This window comes from Hevea brasiliensis, chromosome 15 (genome assembly GCF_030052815.1).
Source record: "Hevea brasiliensis isolate MT/VB/25A 57/8 chromosome 15, ASM3005281v1, whole genome shotgun sequence".
Taxonomy (NCBI): domain Eukaryota; kingdom Viridiplantae; phylum Streptophyta; class Magnoliopsida; order Malpighiales; family Euphorbiaceae; genus Hevea; species Hevea brasiliensis.
Window position 1 is genome coordinate 76,362,560 of NC_079507.1, and position 16,656 is coordinate 76,379,215.

At 38.2% G+C, this 16,656-nt stretch overlaps 2 protein-coding genes and 1 pseudogene across 6 annotated transcripts; 1 reads left to right on the forward strand and 2 right to left on the reverse strand.

Moving 5' to 3' along the window:
- The first annotated feature begins 992 nt into the window (after positions 1 to 992).
- On the forward strand, positions 993 to 2,483 carry LOC110669404 (peroxidase 40). Its single transcript, XM_058136925.1, has 4 exons — positions 993 to 1,269; positions 1,359 to 1,550; positions 1,673 to 1,838; positions 1,963 to 2,483. The coding sequence occupies exons 1-4, from the start codon at positions 1,024 to 1,026 to the stop codon at positions 2,364 to 2,366; spliced, it is 1,008 nt and encodes a 335-aa protein (XP_057992908.1). The 5' UTR covers positions 993 to 1,023; the 3' UTR covers positions 2,367 to 2,483.
- On the reverse strand, positions 2,452 to 14,274 carry LOC110669403 (flowering time control protein FCA). Of its 5 annotated transcripts, XM_058136924.1 has the most exons (19): positions 13,709 to 14,274; positions 12,930 to 13,000; positions 12,331 to 12,409; positions 8,406 to 8,488; positions 8,270 to 8,321; positions 7,838 to 7,905; positions 7,510 to 7,576; positions 7,012 to 7,091; positions 6,858 to 6,922; positions 6,589 to 6,648; positions 6,333 to 6,495; positions 5,974 to 6,030; positions 5,342 to 5,929; positions 4,045 to 4,227; positions 3,773 to 3,970; positions 3,659 to 3,697; positions 3,328 to 3,391; positions 3,167 to 3,211; positions 2,452 to 2,877 (listed from the first exon to the last, which is right to left on the reverse strand). In XM_058136924.1, the coding sequence occupies exons 1-19, from the start codon at positions 14,124 to 14,126 to the stop codon at positions 2,870 to 2,872; spliced, it is 2,388 nt and encodes a 795-aa protein (XP_057992907.1). In that variant the 5' UTR covers positions 14,127 to 14,274; the 3' UTR covers positions 2,452 to 2,869. The 5 variants fall into 5 exon arrangements, 1 of the variants encoding a protein (XP_057992907.1); XR_009144320.1 differs by having other exon boundaries at positions 3,167 to 3,391; positions 5,342 to 5,884; XR_002497678.2 differs by having other exon boundaries at positions 3,167 to 3,391; positions 5,342 to 5,896.
- Positions 14,275 to 15,658: 1,384 nt separating this feature from the next.
- On the reverse strand, positions 15,659 to 16,656 carry LOC110669424 (uncharacterized; annotated as a pseudogene).

The following is a 16,656-nucleotide window of genomic DNA, read 5'->3' on the forward strand; positions in this document are numbered from 1 at the left end:
AAGAAAATAAGGTTAATAGCTACTTCGATGCTAAAATTAAAAAGTTTTGAGAGCTCAAATAAATGAAACAGTAAAATATTTCAGAGCGTAAAAACATGGACTTTAGTAGGCGCCTTTGATTTATTTATAGTGTTATAAAGACTTTTGACACTATTTTAGGATTCTATTGATAAATGTAGAGATATTGTCTTTCATACACGTACGCTTTTTTCTGTATTTTATCGAATTGTACTATGTATTTTTGGTGAAAATCACGCTCATCGTACTTAATTGTTTTTGTTTTCAAATCATGTCATACCGAGCTTGATTTTATTGTGTTAATATCATGCCGAGCTCTACTTTGATCGGGTTAACATCTTCCGAACTGTAAAATTCTGATCGATCTCCCTACTGAGTTGTCTAAGGTTGATCCATTAAGTCCATATTGGTTTGATGTTGAATCCGACTCACACGAGATCAGTTTTTAGAGCGAACAATATCAAATGGTTTTGTAAACTGCTTATAAAGAAAAAAGGTTTTGTAAACCAAAGTAATAAAGGTCACAAGAGCCGATTTAATTTATTTCCCATATAGTTGATTTTGATAATATGAAATTGAAATGTATGTATATTCATTTCTTTTCCCCACAGAATTTGCAAGGTTCCTTCAAAAGGGACCCAAGAATTATTGTTTCCATGTGGCTCCTGCAAGGAATGAATTCATGAATGGAACAGTTCAAAACCTAACAAGCCTCAACTTCCATGACCTCACTATCTCTTCAAAACCTAACAAGCCTCAACTTCATGAGCTCACTATCTCTTAACAAGAGGGAAATTTTCCATCCCCAACAGCAAGTTTGAGAGAGAGGGATTCTCAGAAAGGCACAAGGAAGCACATGGCATTATGTATGTGATTCGTATATGTGAACTTGACCTCTTCTAAGTTCTCCCATTGCTGTCCCTTAACTGCTCTCTGCTACAATTAATGACATAATCTTGAGTCTATATAACCCAACTCATTACAACACTTGTTATCAGTGCAAAAATGGCAAAGCGCTTAGCTTTCTGTTTTGTAATGCTTAAGGTTGTAATTGCATTTGCAGAGACACCATCCACCTTGAATGAAACATGCATAGATGATACTGGTTTTGTTCTGCAATTTAACATTTACCAAGAAAGCTGCCCAGAGGCAGAAGCTATCATCTTCTCTTGGGTTGAAACTGCAATCTCTCAAGACCCAAGAATGGCAGCTTCCCTACTTCGTCTTCATTTCCATGATTGCTTTGTTAATGCAAGTCATGCTTATATGCCATATTTTCTTCTCTTTAACTGTAATTATAATGGAGATAAATTAAATGTGCATGATGATGAGTTTTGCAGGGCTGCGACGCTTCAGTGTTGCTAGATGATACTGGCAATTTTGTGGGTGAAAAAACTGCACCACCCAACTTGAATTCGTTGAGAGGATTTGAAGTGATCGATGGAATTAAATCCGAACTAGAATCTGTTTGTCCTCAAACTGTATCTTGTGCTGATATTCTTGCAATCGTTGCCAGAGATTCTGTTGTTCTGGTATGTAACATCTTGGCCACTCCCTCAAAGAACAATTAATGAATTTTCTTAGTGGATTTAAAGTCAGTTTAGGTCCCATTATCTTTTAATGATTTGAGCTAATCTAACTAATCTGTTTTCAGTCAGGTGGACCAAGTTGGGAAGTCCAGATGGGTAGGAAGGACAGCTTGAGCGCTAGCAAATCTGCAGCCATCGACAATATTCCTGCTCCAAATTCTACTGTGGCAACACTAGTGACCAGCTTTCAGAATGTTGGCCTCTCACTAAATGACATGGTTGCCCTCTCTGGTATTCTGACAACACTTTGATCAAACATTAACATTTCACTTAACCTACTCAGCTTGGCTTTAATAGGTCCGTCTACCATGTGTAATTAACAGTGATTGAGAAAATATTATTTTTAATGTGGCAGGTGCTCATACTATAGGAAAGGCTAGATGCACAACCTTCAGCTCTCGGTTTCAAAGGACAGCCAACTCCAATGGCCCTGATATTAATTTGGATTTCATTCAGTCACTGCAACAGCTGTGCTCGGAACCCGACAGCACCTCTACGCTAGCACACCTTGACTTGGTGACTCCAGCAACATTTGACAACCAGTACTACCTTAATCTTCTTTCGGGGGAGGGATTACTTCCATCCGACCAGACCCTTGTGACTGATGATGACCAAACACGCCAGATAGTCGAATCCTATGCGGAGGACCCATTCTTGTTCTATGAGGATTTCAAGAATTCAATGTTAAAAATGGGAAGCCTGAGGCCACTGTCTGGGACATCTGGGGAGATTCGCAAGAACTGTAGGGCTGTCAATTAAACTCCTAGCTTATTAGCAAGATGATAATACCTGTAGTCAGGTTCATTGCAAGATCCCTCTATGCTTTGAACTAGGGCAATACAACTTTGATCAAATAAGAGTTATTATTATTATTAACAGTATTTTTCATGGGTATCAATTTGCCATCCAGCAGTTTCCAATCAAGGTGCTAAATGGGACTAACATGCATATTACAACAACTACTGGAAATGTTACATAACATTTGGATTTGGACTTCAACAGAGTGTGTCGCCATTACATGCCCCATGTACTGATGAGACATGCTCAATTTGCTCAGTAACTGAGACAGTAAATCCCAGAGCAATGCGGGAAGCTACAGGCTGCAGAAACCATTCTAGTTCTCATTTCTAGCATTTTGGTTTGCAGTAAGTGCCGCTGTTGCCTTCCCTTGCCTTGTCACTGAGCATGCCACCATTTTCTCACCAGGCATTTGAATAGCAGCAACATTATGCCTCTGCTGCCCTGGAACCCTCTCTTCTGCTTCAAGTTCCTGGAAACAAACATTATAAGATTAGATGTGAAAACAAATAAAAGAAAACCCACAATTTCATCAGGGACTGTTATGAACTCCCAAACTTTGTCACTGCAAGGCTCAATTTTGCAACCATCCTCAGATCCTCCATAAGAATCCACTACTTCATATGGCCGTGTGTATGGTACTGGAACCCCCTTCAACCATTCAAAATTTTTACTAGACAAGTTGGGAGCAATAACAGAAATGCCCTTCATTGCTAGCCACTTCCCAGACTAACATCAAATAAAATTTAAAACCAGATTACCTGCTGCCTTATTCTTCCACATCCACTCCGGAGCAGCCTGAACCCCCTGTGGCAGAAATGACTTCAGAGATAAAAGTACAAACGTAGAATTACAGAAAAGAAATAGGAACATGCACAAAAAAGGGAGGGAAAAAAATGAAAAGAAAAGAGCAAAGAAGATTCCTGAATGCTTGCTGGGTCATTAACTGAATTAGCTGCAGCAGGTAATTGTGTATAACCAAGTTCCTGCAAAGCCAGAAAGATCCAGAAGAAAGATGAAAACCAAGTGTATGAAGAACTCACAACAGAATGAGTTAAGACCCTGTTTCAAAGCGATCATATAATATATTGAAATTCTTCAATCAGGAGTATCTAAATTAAATAGATGTTTATATTAAGTGCTTACTGTAGACAGACATTAGAAATTTTAGCAGACAAAAATCCTAGAAAGGCATTTTCTATATTTTTTTTGAGCACAGAATGCAAACATTTCTTACAAAGATGATATTTTACCTGAGCATCTTGTTGAACTCTAACTCCCGAAGCAGCAAACTGGATTTCCACATAATAGAGTTAGGAATTGAAAACCAACTATTTAAAAGCTCTGAAAATTATATAGATACTGACCAATGAAGGAAAGGAAGGCTGTTGCAACTGCTGTTGGTGGCGAAACTGTGTTTGGAACTGAGCTTGTAGTTGTAATTGTTGTGCTTGTGGCACTTGCTGAGCGGGCAGAACTTGAGGCTGTTGAATTGGAGATTTTTGTTGCAATTGCTGCTGCTGTGGTGCTTGTTCAAATAATGTCAACTCCTCCGGTTTCTCCCACTGTTGACAAACTCATCATTTAGTTTGAACATAAAACACCCACAGTAGAGCAAGTCAAGCAATTAGTTTCTCACCTGGCTTTCTCGAGTTACACTGTTGTAATAGTACTTGAAACCCTCAAGAGAGGTATGCTCTGTCCAATTACATTTTACAGGAGCCACTGGCTGAGTTACTACAGGTGCACCAGAAGCAGAAGTAGATGGAGGCACATCTGCAGCCGGTGCACTAGCAACTGCTTTTGGTGGAATCCCAGGCCACTATGTAATCACAGAAAGGAACATTCTTAGAGGAAACCACAATTTTATAAATTTTTAAAGCAAGACAGCACAATAATGAGCTTAAACAACAGAGAAGGCCATGATTCAAAGAATGAAACATAATATGGGGAGAGAATTGTTACATACTGACATACTAGGTATAGGAAGAAGCCTAGTAAAGAGTCTAATAGAAGTTAGAAGAGAGTTATAATTATGGTTTAGATGTCTGGAGTCCGTTTGGGATGTTGGAGGCAGTTATAGAATTTGTTAGAGAGGAAGAATAGTTTCGTGGGAACAGGATATATTCCAGCTGAATCAGTGTATAAACAAAGTTGTATTGAACACCTGTAATCAATATCAAGAATTCCGATACTATATTCTTTTTCACTCCATTTCTCTCCCAATTCCTCTTTCTACTTCTTCCTATCTCTCTATTTCTAATATCTTCTTTAAAGTCTGTAACTGCTAGTTAGGGATACCTTTCCCTGACAAGAATTTCTACAATGAAGATTATGAGAGATACATAGCCCTAGTATTAGAGCTAGGAGCAAACAATCACCTTTCCATCCCAGCTACTTTGCAGGAAAGAAGAGCTAACCACTCAAACTCCTCCTATCTCCAGTCCTAATATTAAGAGTATGAGGGGCCAAAAGCAAGGTGCTATAGCAACAGCACCTCCTAATGTGACAAATTGGCAGGCAGGTCTTTACCAGATGGAAGTTGACCCATGTCCCAACATCTAAACATGTCACATCCACAAGGAGAAATTAGCATCTACCACTAATAGAATGGACTAGTGAAATTTTATCCCAAGAAAATAATATTAAATGAATACCACATTTTATACCCGATTTCCATGTTTTACCATCACTCAAAATGATGTATCTAAATCATTTTTTAACAATTGCTTCAGTTATCTATGTGCATCAACCTCAGCAAAATACATCATTTTTCCCCCAGTTTTCAATGAAAGGCAAGTAATGAACCCAGGAACCAAACCTAACCAATCCCACTTCTTCACCATTGTGCTAAGCCATCACTGGCCTTTTTCTCCCTCTACTTTCTGTTTTTAAAGTTTAAAATGTGAACTCTTTACCCTCCAATCCAATCATACCTGCTGTTTAGTAGGCTGAGAACTCTGCTGCAATGTTAGACCTTGATTTGATGGTTGCATCATCTGCAATTGTTGTTGAAGCTGTGAGAACACCTGCTGAGATGACTGAAAGGTTGCTTGCAAAGTTTGTGTCTGTTGCGACAGCATCTGAGCTAATTGAGAGGGGGACTGCTGAGGAGGCTGGAGCAGTTGCTGCTGGACAGGAGCAGGCATCTGTTGTTGATTTGTCACAGCAGACACAGAATGAGATTGTAGGTTGATATTCAAAGGCGCTGATAATGGTGTACCAGTTGAGGCACCCTGCTGGAGCTGAGATTGAGAAGCAGACAACTGTCCACTCATACCAAGATACTGCTGTGATGGAGGTGCTTGAGTGAATGGAGTTTGACCAGCAATAAGTGGAGCATGTAATTGACCAACATGGGAAGTCTCTGTCTGTGAATAAGATGTAACTTGAGGATGTAATTGAAGAGGAGGCAAATGCTGGGAAGATTGGAGGGGTTTCTGTAGTGTAGAGATTTGCTGGCTGACTGGTGGAACTTGCTGTAAATGCTGCTTAAAATTCAGGGGAGAAAAAACATCATCATTCTTAAGTCATTCTATGTAGCCATCAACAGACGTTCTTCACATACCTGTTGTGTAGTAGAAGAAACAACATGTCCTGGGGGAGCACTGTCAGAAGGACCACCCTAAGTCCAGAAATCAAAGCATATATCAGATTTTAGCTAAATGGAGCTAAGGGTTGGAGCACCAAGCATCTAAACCAGTATGCAAACAAACAGAACAAATGTAACACAAGATCAATTAAAAGAGCAGGAAAGCACCAAGTTCAAATGTGAACTTGATCAGAACATCAATGTACTATCAAATAGATTTTTTTTTTTTTTCATTTAATTGCAAGATAATATTCTAATCAAACATTAAACCAATACCACTAGCAGCAACAGCAGCAGAGTATCAATGTATCAGATAACCACCCAGTTCTCCTTACCTGATTTAAATGCGTTGCTAGGTTACTAGAACTAGGAAGCAGCTGAATCCCCAAACCACGGACACCTGCATTGGAGGAAGGCCCCACATTTTGAGGACTCATTGGATGCCAACCATTAGGTGGACCTCGATCACCCATTCGGTCACCAAAATTGGGCGCAGGTCTAATAAGAGTGACCATGAAAACCACGGTGTTAAAAAGTAGATGCTGAAGTGAAAAGGCATTAATTACATCAAAATGAGAAAAGGAAAAATACCTGATCCATGGAGCTTGAAATCGAGGGCCACAGCCTGGACCTCCAAACACAGGACCACCTCTGAGAAAATTAAACAGGTATTGGTGTAAATTGCAAACACCGCAAGAAAAAGTACCTATAATCTTATGTTTGATGTTAAAGATACCATATTTAAGACTTTATATGCTTTTCTATCCCCTCTCCTATCCCCACTGAAAAAAGCCAACAAATAAAGAGCAAACACACCAAACTTGCACATAAAGGAAGAAAGATGTTATCAGCCAACAAACCTTGAATCTCCAGGCCTGGGCCTTTTAGGATCAGCAAACCGAACAGTCAATGGTTGATCACAACCCTAAAATTCAGAACAAACAGAAATTAATGCATCAAACTTGGAAGATATTCAGTGAACTTAACTAAATGAAAGTGAAAAAGTGCGCTTACTCTCATTCTGTAGATACCATTAAGAGCATTTATAGCTCTCAGCGCCATTTCTCTATCAGAGTATTTAACAAATCCACATCCTTCAGAATGAATTAAAGAAAAGCAACAGCAACAGGAAAATAGAAACACAATGGCATTAGATTCATGTAGACAAACACCACAAGAAATGAAATTTAAAAGTACAAACTGCTGGCCAAATGAATTAAGAGCTGAGATTGTATGTATTGATCACATTAGCAATCTCATACCTTCTAAAGACTACAATAAGTAGATACCTAGTATTTTGCAAATGTTTTAAGGAAATGAATAATAATAATATTAGAATCAAGCATTTGATTAGTTCACAAATAGCACGGAAAAGAATGCTCTTCTGATTTCGCTTTTGAAATATCACACCAAAGCTTGGCAAATAAATGCAAGACTGAAAATCCAAACCTCCAACTCAAAAACAGGCACATAATATTTAGATCAAAATAAAAAATAATAAAAAGAACACACCGCGGCTTTGCTTCAATTCATCACGCATGAGATAGACATCTTCAACATGGCCATATGGTGAAAAAATCTGAAAAAGGAAAGTTGCTACTATTACAACATTCGTGCCTTTAAATTAGAAGTACACAACAAGCAAGATTTAAATGTATTCCAAATGATGGTCAATGTATCTATTTGTCAAAGCAGATCAGCAAAATTTACTTCTCCACCAGGGGAGAAAAGAAAAGCTTCCTCTGTGACAACTGTAATTTTAAGTGAGGAGAGATGGTGCTGCAACAATGTTAATTTTGGACAGCAGAATAAACCCAACCAATTGACAGATGTGACATACTTCCTCAACTTCCTTTTCTGAAGCCTGTCTGTTCAGTGACCCAACAAACAATTTGAACTCAACTGCACCTATCATGGAAAAACTGAAAGCATTAAGGCTGGGAATTAGAAAATTTCAAGATAAAAGAACCCATATGCATAAATTATTTTCTGTAAAGCTAAAGTTCCAGGAGAAAAAATTTCATTCAACAAAGCAATTAATGATGGAAAAGACTAGACTCTCGATACTATCATCTAGGAAAGAAATACATAATATCACCATTTTATGAAAATTTTGGACTGTTAATCACACATAATTATTGCGATAATGCAACTCTGATATGTACAAGATGACCAATTTTGGAAAACCCAAACACATAGAATAAAATTTCTAGATAAGACAAAAATATCGTATTTCAAAAGCTAACAAGTTCAGCGAGCCATGGATTGTTACCAATGCGTTCTCGCTCCCCATCAGCATATCTTACTTGAATAGGACCTACTCCCTGGAAAAGGAAAAGGAATGTTTAAAATGTGAAACTACTACAATTGTTTTAACTATTAATAAGTAGCATAAGGATAAAACTCACTCCAGGCAGAGTATGTTGATTGTGCAAAGCTCTAATGGCCCTATCAGCTTCTTCAGAAGTTGCATATTTAACAAAACAACAACCTGCATAATTGAAAGGTTTTTAACCTGATATTATTTGGTACATTTCTAACAGTGGCAGAAAGATGCAAATAAATCAAACGCTTATGCCAGCTGCACATGATTAGACAGGCACGAACACCGCGAATAATTAAAACTCTAGACCCACAAATTTGATTGGCTTTTATTATCTGGTCATTGAATATGACAGGCCTTTGTCATGAGAAAGGACAAGGTGCATTCAGAGAGCCCAAATTTACAAATATAAGCTGCTAGGTTATACCAAAATCATTGCAATTTGAAGGATTTAGTGAAGATGACAACTCTAATATTTGAATATAAAAATAAAGATGACAAGATGACATGTTTGAATGAGGAGATCTCACACAGAACCAGTAAACAAGATGCAGTGGATTTCTTTTCCACTGCCTTGTAGCCAGGAATTACAGCTCATAACTAATTCAAAATGCATTTCCCTGTACAGTAGTTTGTGTAAAGATAATGAAGGAAATAACAGATAAACTATGCTAGCAATCCTAAGAACACTATAAAAGAAAGATCAAACACAACCCAAAGCAGCAACACAAGACATTTCCATCTCAATACCTCGCAACATGGCAGATGGGAATGCTCAAATACAAAAACAGAATAATATTGATAAAGCAAGCAATATAAACAGTCCACTGCACCTCTCCTCCCACTTGTATGTCCACAAACATACAATACAACAACTACCAAGTATGTGAATACAATCACCATTGATAGTACATTCTAATGTCAAAATGGGATTGCCCTCAATTAAGCACACACAAATATATATAATACCAAAACAGACAAAATTAATAACAAATTAATGAATTAGAAAATTTACAGAAAATCTTTCACAGATCTTTCTACAGTTTTGCAACCATTAACATCATCAAAAGGAAATGAGATCACCATACAAAGAAGGCAACCATCTTAGCTACATTGTCAAGCTATGTGCACATGAGATAAGCAAAACAACTATCATCTTCGCAAAGTAAAACACAGTTTATAGCATGTATGGATCCCAAAAGGCCAAAATAAAATTAGAGAAAATGCCTATTTGCAAAAAAAAAAAAAAAAAAAAAAAAAAAAAAATTGCCAATATTACTAAGTTTCTAGGTTTTACTTCCAGTGTTCTAAAATTTATATTAGGAAAGACATCCACATACCATATACAACTAAAGTAGAATGGGTAAAAGCTACATTGAGTGAATTTTTGTCGAGGAGAGTAAGAATAATTAAAAACTAACTGGGTTGACTAAGTTGGTATACCTGGATGTGATCCTACTAGATGGAGAGTCATATTTCAATGCCCAGGCCTTTCACTGAAGATAAATGGAAGAAAGGGGCTGTACAGGATGCTAAATGGGGAGAAGGATAGCTCAGTGAGCTATTTACTCTTCGGAAAAAAAAAATGATCGAGTCTCCTGTTGCAACAATCATGCAGAATATTCTCGAAGAACAATACAAGTCACAAACCAAAAACGAATGGCCAATCATATGATCACAATAATTCATGAGCATGGCAGCAAGAGGGATCTCATATACTGCTACTTGACAAAATCAACCCATAAAATAATAATGCTATACACACTCTTATCTTGCTACCCTCAAGGCCAGTGTCCCAAAATTTAACATAGTCATATCAATTTGCCTGTCCCACATTCCTTTAAATATTCTACTTTCTACTCCATTCCATCCACAAATATGCACACCTTAAAATTCAAGCACATATCTCCTGAATAACTAGAGAAAAAAAAATAGAATTGATGTTGCCACCAGAAACTACATATTTGGCAATCACTGCGACATAAAGAGAACAACCATGCTATGAATGACACATCCCAAAATATCGCTGAATCATTGCCAAGTGCCAACCCTGTAAAGCTACAAATACAAATTCTAAAAATGATTTCTAGTGCCCATACAGAACTCAAGCAGATAAAAAGTAGCTAGAATATCATAACATTCCTCATCCATAAGGGGTGCCAACAACCATCATGATCTCATTTCAGATACTAGGTAAATAATAGCTAATTTCACTGGTCTAAAGCAAGGAAAGGAGGCCAGCACATGACTGAAATTGAAGGTCTGCAAATTTGAAAATTAGTTCACATACAAATGAACAAGAAGGCAATATTTGGGATTAAATAAACAAAAAAGTGCACCACTCTATATTCATAAGATTTCAAACTGTACAGCATGGAAACATACGATAATGATCAAGACACAAGTTCTCAAGATAATTTCATCACCACACAAGTTTCTCACATAACATGATAGGCTTCCATAGAAAAGTAAAGCCATCACAGGGAACTTGGGAGAATACAATCTAACAAACATCCAACAAAGAATATATTCATACTCTTAAATAGAAAAAAGAAAGTTATTTGCGACTTGCTATATTAGATATACTAGATCACAAGCCGAGCAAAACAAGGAAAGAGCAATTGGGGTAAACGAAATCATAAGCGAAAAACCAACCTTGGCACCTGCAGGTAAACCACTAGTTACCAAGACTGCCCTCAACCTCACAAGCATTAAGAGAGCTATAACAATTGATAATAGTCAACAAACTTAACCATGCAATTTCTGAGATTGACCAATCACCAATTCTAGCACATAGCCCACACATTAAGATCATAATAAAATAAGAGAACCTAACAGACACTTCTTTCAAAATCATAACCACAGCACACCAGATGAACACATGGGCCACACAAAATCTGTAAAATCACATTTTTTAGCACGATATCACACAACTGTCAAACTCATGGTCAACATTAGTCAAGCCAAACCATGAGGTACAACTATCCTTCTACTACATATCATTGTAAATGAAAAACACACTAAAATCAAGCAGAGAACAGACTCAAAAGCTTCCTTATGTATTAGAAACAAGATAATAATGGAACTCGATATCAATCCCACAAGCAAGAGGCTAACTTCATAAATTGAGGAAAAGAAAGTAATATACATCACATTTCTCAACACCCGATGGCAAATAATCATCATATCCATGCTCAAGAAAAAAGATCCAAACCATGAACTCCAAATTACAAGCATCCTGCCTAGATTTACCAATAAAACACAAGCTTCACATTCCCATTCAAGCACTAGAACTAACTCAACCAACGCTGTGGATAATAAAGAACTAAATACACAACATCCATCCCACAATCAAGGCATTCACAATTTCCAACGCAGCTTTAAAGAACATACAACCCACAATCACCAAGTTGATTAATCCAGTAACCAACCATATAAGACAAACTATCTAACTCTCAATCCATCTCACATCACAGTGTACAAGCTGATACACAGACATTCCAATGCATTCTGAATTAAATACTCCCAGGCTCATGATCTAGAACAAACCACAAAATTCTGTCAAATTACAAAATGTTTAACACCAATTGAAAAAAGCAATAACTTAAGCATTTTCTTTTCCAAGTCACTAAATGTACAAATTTGCCTTAAAAATCCCAACATTAAAGAGCTACAATATGTAAACAGACACTCCTAATACAAATGACTTCTTGGGTAATGCCCCCACTGCCGCAGCCAGCATGACAAGAGGAGGATCTAATCATCTTGAAGTCCCCAACTGCTATACACAAACTGGTTTTTAGTAGGTTTATATGTGTTGCCTTCTTGTTTTGACAGGATGTAGACAAAAAAAGGGGTTGCAACCAAAACCAACAAGCCCCGAAACTTGTTGCAAAAACAAACCGAGACGAAAGATGAGCATACTTTGCTACCATCAGCCTCTTAGAGGACCTGAAATAAGATAGGTTTGAATCACAATTATTTCATTAAAAAAAGGCCTTTATACGTACCTTGTTGCTGTCCTGTTCTCTTATCTTTGATCAAGGCAACCTCTATCACATTTCCATATTGTTCAAATAAGGGGCGAATCTGGCATCAAATGAGAATTGTTTAACAAAACACAGGAATTCAAACAAAGAGCACCTGAAAAATGTAGTAATATATAAGTAGTGTAGAGTTTAGTCAAGCATAGTATTTAGAAATGAAACAAATAGGCTTAGTTGAGTTTAGTATAATAACAAAGACATTCACAAAAGTTTTGTGAGAAAAAAAAAATGCAAGAGCTGATCATTTTAGATACCAAAAAGGAATTCACATTATGGTTTCCAATGCAACTAGATGGCATATTTAAATCACCAGAACTTACTTGAGAATAAACATGTCAGAAAGAAGAATAATAGGCAAGTGAAATTTTAAATCACTCATAAACCAGACCCGACACACATAAGCTTTACCAATGGTTTGGAATCCAGCCACACAAGAGTTGAGAAGGTTGAAGTGTACACACACACACACACACACACACACTTTGAGTTATGAGTCTCGTATGCTTCCATTGTCTGATATAACTTCATAGACGATATGCTCTTGCATACATTAAAAAACTTACATCTTCTTCAGTAGCAGTCCTTGGAACAGATCCCACAAAGAGCTTGGCAAAGCTACCACCATCAAAACGATCTAAAAAAAAAAAAGAGAAAATTAAATTCATTACCACCTCAAGGGAAAAACAAATTGACTTTGAAGAAGCAAATAACATTAAAAACACAATATGATGCAGATCCAAATCAATATATACAAGAAGAATATCTTCAAAAGCCCTTCTGACAAGGAAAAATATCAAACACATGCTTGAAATAGGTGGCAAAAGCAGAGAATTAAATCCCCAGGCAACAGGATAAACAAGCATTTATGTTGCAGAAACACAGTACAAAAAAGATTTATAAGCATGAAAGAAAAGGACAGAATTAACAACTTCACTGAATATTGTAGTGGAGGTTCAAAAGTGTAATGTCAATGGAGAGCAATGAAGCAATTGCCATAATCAAATTTCAAAATTAAAAGAAGACAGAAAAATGTGAAAACATTTAATCCTGCCCTTAAGAACAAATTCATAGCTTAAGTGAGTAATATTCTCTAAGCCCCTAATCCCATTTTTCTCCACACATATGTTGACTGACAACTTTTCTTCAAAAAACGTGAATTAAGCACAGATGGCAGACCTTGAAACCTGTATTCATTTACAAACAAGAATAACTCGCAGAACACTAAAAACACATGCAAGTAGTTACAAGGAAGCTAATATCAGTCAATATTAATACCCAAAATATATACGAAAGCAACACATAGCCAAAATTCCATCAATAATCAATCAATTAAAAAGCTCACCGGGAGAACTTCCGCGGCCAGCAAAAGGATACCCTCGTTTCTGTCCCGACAGAAGCTGAGGCGGATTCAGTGGCGCCTGGTAATTAGACCCAAACTCTCCATCTCCTCTCATTTGCCAAAATCTTCCACTACGGGCAGCACCACCACCCCGTGGTCCAAATCCTCCTACTCCTCCAAATCCGCCAGCAGAAGAAGGATGATGGGGATGACTGTCCAAAGGGTGGTTACTGCCACCACCACCATGATAGTTGTTAGGGCTCCGGTGGTCATAAGTGCTGGAAGTATTGGTACCATCGGCGCCATCGGCGGGAGTATATGAGAAGCGAGAGGGTTGACGATTATGGGAAGAGTCTTGGTTATAGGAGGCGGTGGGATTGTTGGCGGTGCCTCCGTAGCGATCACCCCTGTGCCTATCCATGCAAGTATAAGTCAGAGATGGAAAAGCACCCAAATAGAAATAAATTGAGGTTTTAGAAGATGGGAAGATAAGGAAGCGTATGCTCAAGATAACTGCGGAGGAGAGAAGAAGGAAAGGGGGAGCACGGTGATTGGTGACTTCAGGTGATAGAAGCGTTTGTTTTGTCACTTGGGCTCTTTGCTTTTTACATAGCCCAGCCCATTTTAGGATCAGCGTTTGGGTTAAGGTATCATAAACCCATCAACCTATTCTTTTGGGTTTATCTAGGGCTTTGGTCTCTGCCAGAGAAGCACGAGGAGGAAGACCCAGGGCTGAAAAAGGAAGAACGTGAAACTAGCAAGACTTTATGCGTGCCCTATCCATATGCCTTAAATGCAAAGGCTGCCAGTGAGAAAACGATACCGTGTCATTGGTTTCTTCCTTTCTCTGCAAGTAATTGTGCAAGGGAAATTTCAATTTTCTCGTATTGAAATCACAACAATCTTCGGGCTTTCCAAGAAGCAACAACAATTAAAAAAAAAACAACAACAAAGATTTCAGAAAAAAAAAAAAACGCATAAATTAAACAAAATTCAGTAATAGAAGAGGTAGTGTGTAAGATCAAGCAGCGAGTGCCACATAGAGCTAGAGAGTGTCAGCAGGAGGTCTTTGCCGCTGGACCGAGTCCACAGAACACCGACGCCAAGGACAAGGCGGCCAAGATAACTTCGGAGGCAAACATAATCTAAATCAGTATTGAATTTGTGATTCAGTGAAAATGGTTACATATAAATTTGTACTACATTGTTATTTTTTGTATCAATTTTTCATTTTGTTTGCAATTAGGAAGTGATGGATTAAGATTCAATTTGTTCAATGAAATTTTTTGCCAATATCCAATTACTCTTAACATTTTATTTTGAACTGAATTACAACATAATATTTAACCAAAATATCTCCAAAGCAATCAAAATCAAAACGCTCTCATTCTACCAAAAAAAAAATAATAAAATGAAGAACACTCAATGCCAAAATGTGACAAATCCAGACATAAAAATAAAAATAGTTCAATATGAAAAATAAAATAGATGCATCAAATTCATAAACTGACGTTCCTGTGAGGGTAAGATTCATGCAGCAATCGAAGAACTGTAGCGTCAAGGATCGCTGGGTCTGAGTTGTGATGGATGCGGTGTGGATGGTTCATGGCAAATGCTTTTGTGTTTGGATGAAATGGCCAAATCTCTGCTAGAGAAGCAGGAGAGTGGAGACCCGGGACTAAGCGAAGACCATCATATCGGCAAGATTTTAGGCGTTACATGCGCTATTAATGCAAAAAGATGCAATGAGAAGCTGGTTTTTTTCCTTTCTCTGCAAGCAATTATGCCTTGGGATCTCAATTTCCTCGTATTGAAATGAGGATCCATCAGGCTTTTGACAAGCAACAAACATTAAACAAAAATCAGTCACAAACGAAAAATACAGTAGTAAAATTCAACACCACCAAACTCTTCAAAAACCCTAATTTTTTTTCCACACTTCAAAAACCCCAATTGAACACTAAATAAAGGATTTCATTATATTTGCAATTTCTAGCAAGTTTTACAGCACAATATTTTCATGGATTCTCAGAATCCTATCAAACTCCATTTCCATAAACAAACAATCTGCATATAGTTTGCAAAAAGTGAGATGGGCTTGGCCAGATTCAGTAACAAACACGCAAGCACTCCAAAACACCTATAGCTCCCAAGCACGCAAGTTCTTGCCTATCTCGAAGGCCACGTAAGCATCAACACAAGCCTGCAAAATCTACTCATAAGAGAAATCCTCATCACCCCAATCATTCATGCTGATATGCTTCTCCAATCTCACCCCCTCATAGCCCAAACACTCCTCCACAATCCTCTCTAATGAAGCCCTAGCAAGGCTCTCTCCATAATCAGTCGATACATATCTCCTCAAATCTAAAAGCCTGTCAATCCTCAACTCATGTTCCGACATCCACAACTTCTTCCTGTCCAAGCTATTCCAAACCCCAACAAAAGTGTTGTCGGGGTACAGGAGAAATCGACGAAGAATACTCGGAACGGTAGTGGCCACAGAGAGTTGGAAGATCAAGCAGCGAGTGCCCACTCAAAGCTGAAGAGTGTCAGCGGGAGTTTCTTCACCGTTCCACGGACTCCACTGGACGGCGACACCGACGACGAGGCGGCCAATATAGCATCGGCGGAGGAAGAGAGTGGTGCGGAGCCATTTCCGTACAACGGAGGCGGAGGAAGTTACATTGACGTCGATGGGAGTGCCGAAGAAGTCAACTACATATGAGCTGTGATTATAAGGGCATCCGGTGATGGTGATTTCCGGCGTCATTGTTGTTCAGTGTTTGTTTGAGCAAATGGATTGGGGTTACGGAGAGTGTGTCGTGGCGCGGAGTGGATGGGGGTTTTTATAGCGTTTCCCGCTGAAATGGAGGAACCATAGTTGGGTCGTGGCGTAGTGGGCCTTCTAGTGGGCTCTAAGCCTGTGCAGGTCAACGGACCCCGGCCGC

What these genes read in the sequence shown, in the direction of transcription:
- LOC110669404 (XM_058136925.1), top strand. Translation starts at nt 1,024, where the DNA reads ATGGCAAAGCGCTTAGCTTTCTGTTTTGTAATGCTTAAGGTTGTAATT. An exon ending in TCCATGATTGCTTTGTTAAT is followed by an intron (nt 1,270 to 1,358) that starts GCAAGTCATGCT and finishes TGAGTTTTGCAG; the next exon opens with GGCTGCGACGCTTCAGTGTT. An exon ending in TGACATGGTTGCCCTCTCTG is followed by an intron (nt 1,839 to 1,962) that starts GTATTCTGACAA and finishes TTAATGTGGCAG; the next exon opens with GTGCTCATACTATAGGAAAG.
- LOC110669403 (XM_058136924.1), bottom strand. Translation starts at nt 14,126, where the DNA reads ATGGATAGGCACAGGGGTGATCGCTACGGAGGCACCGCCAACAATCCC. An exon ending in GAGAACAGGACAGCAACAAG is followed by an intron (nt 8,489 to 12,330) that starts GTACGTATAAAG and finishes TCAATTATGCAG; the next exon opens with GTTGTTGTTTTGTTAAATAT. An exon ending in ATCAACATACTCTGCCTGGA is followed by an intron (nt 8,322 to 8,405) that starts GTGAGTTTTATC and finishes TTCCTTTTCCAG; the next exon opens with GGAGTAGGTCCTATTCAAGT.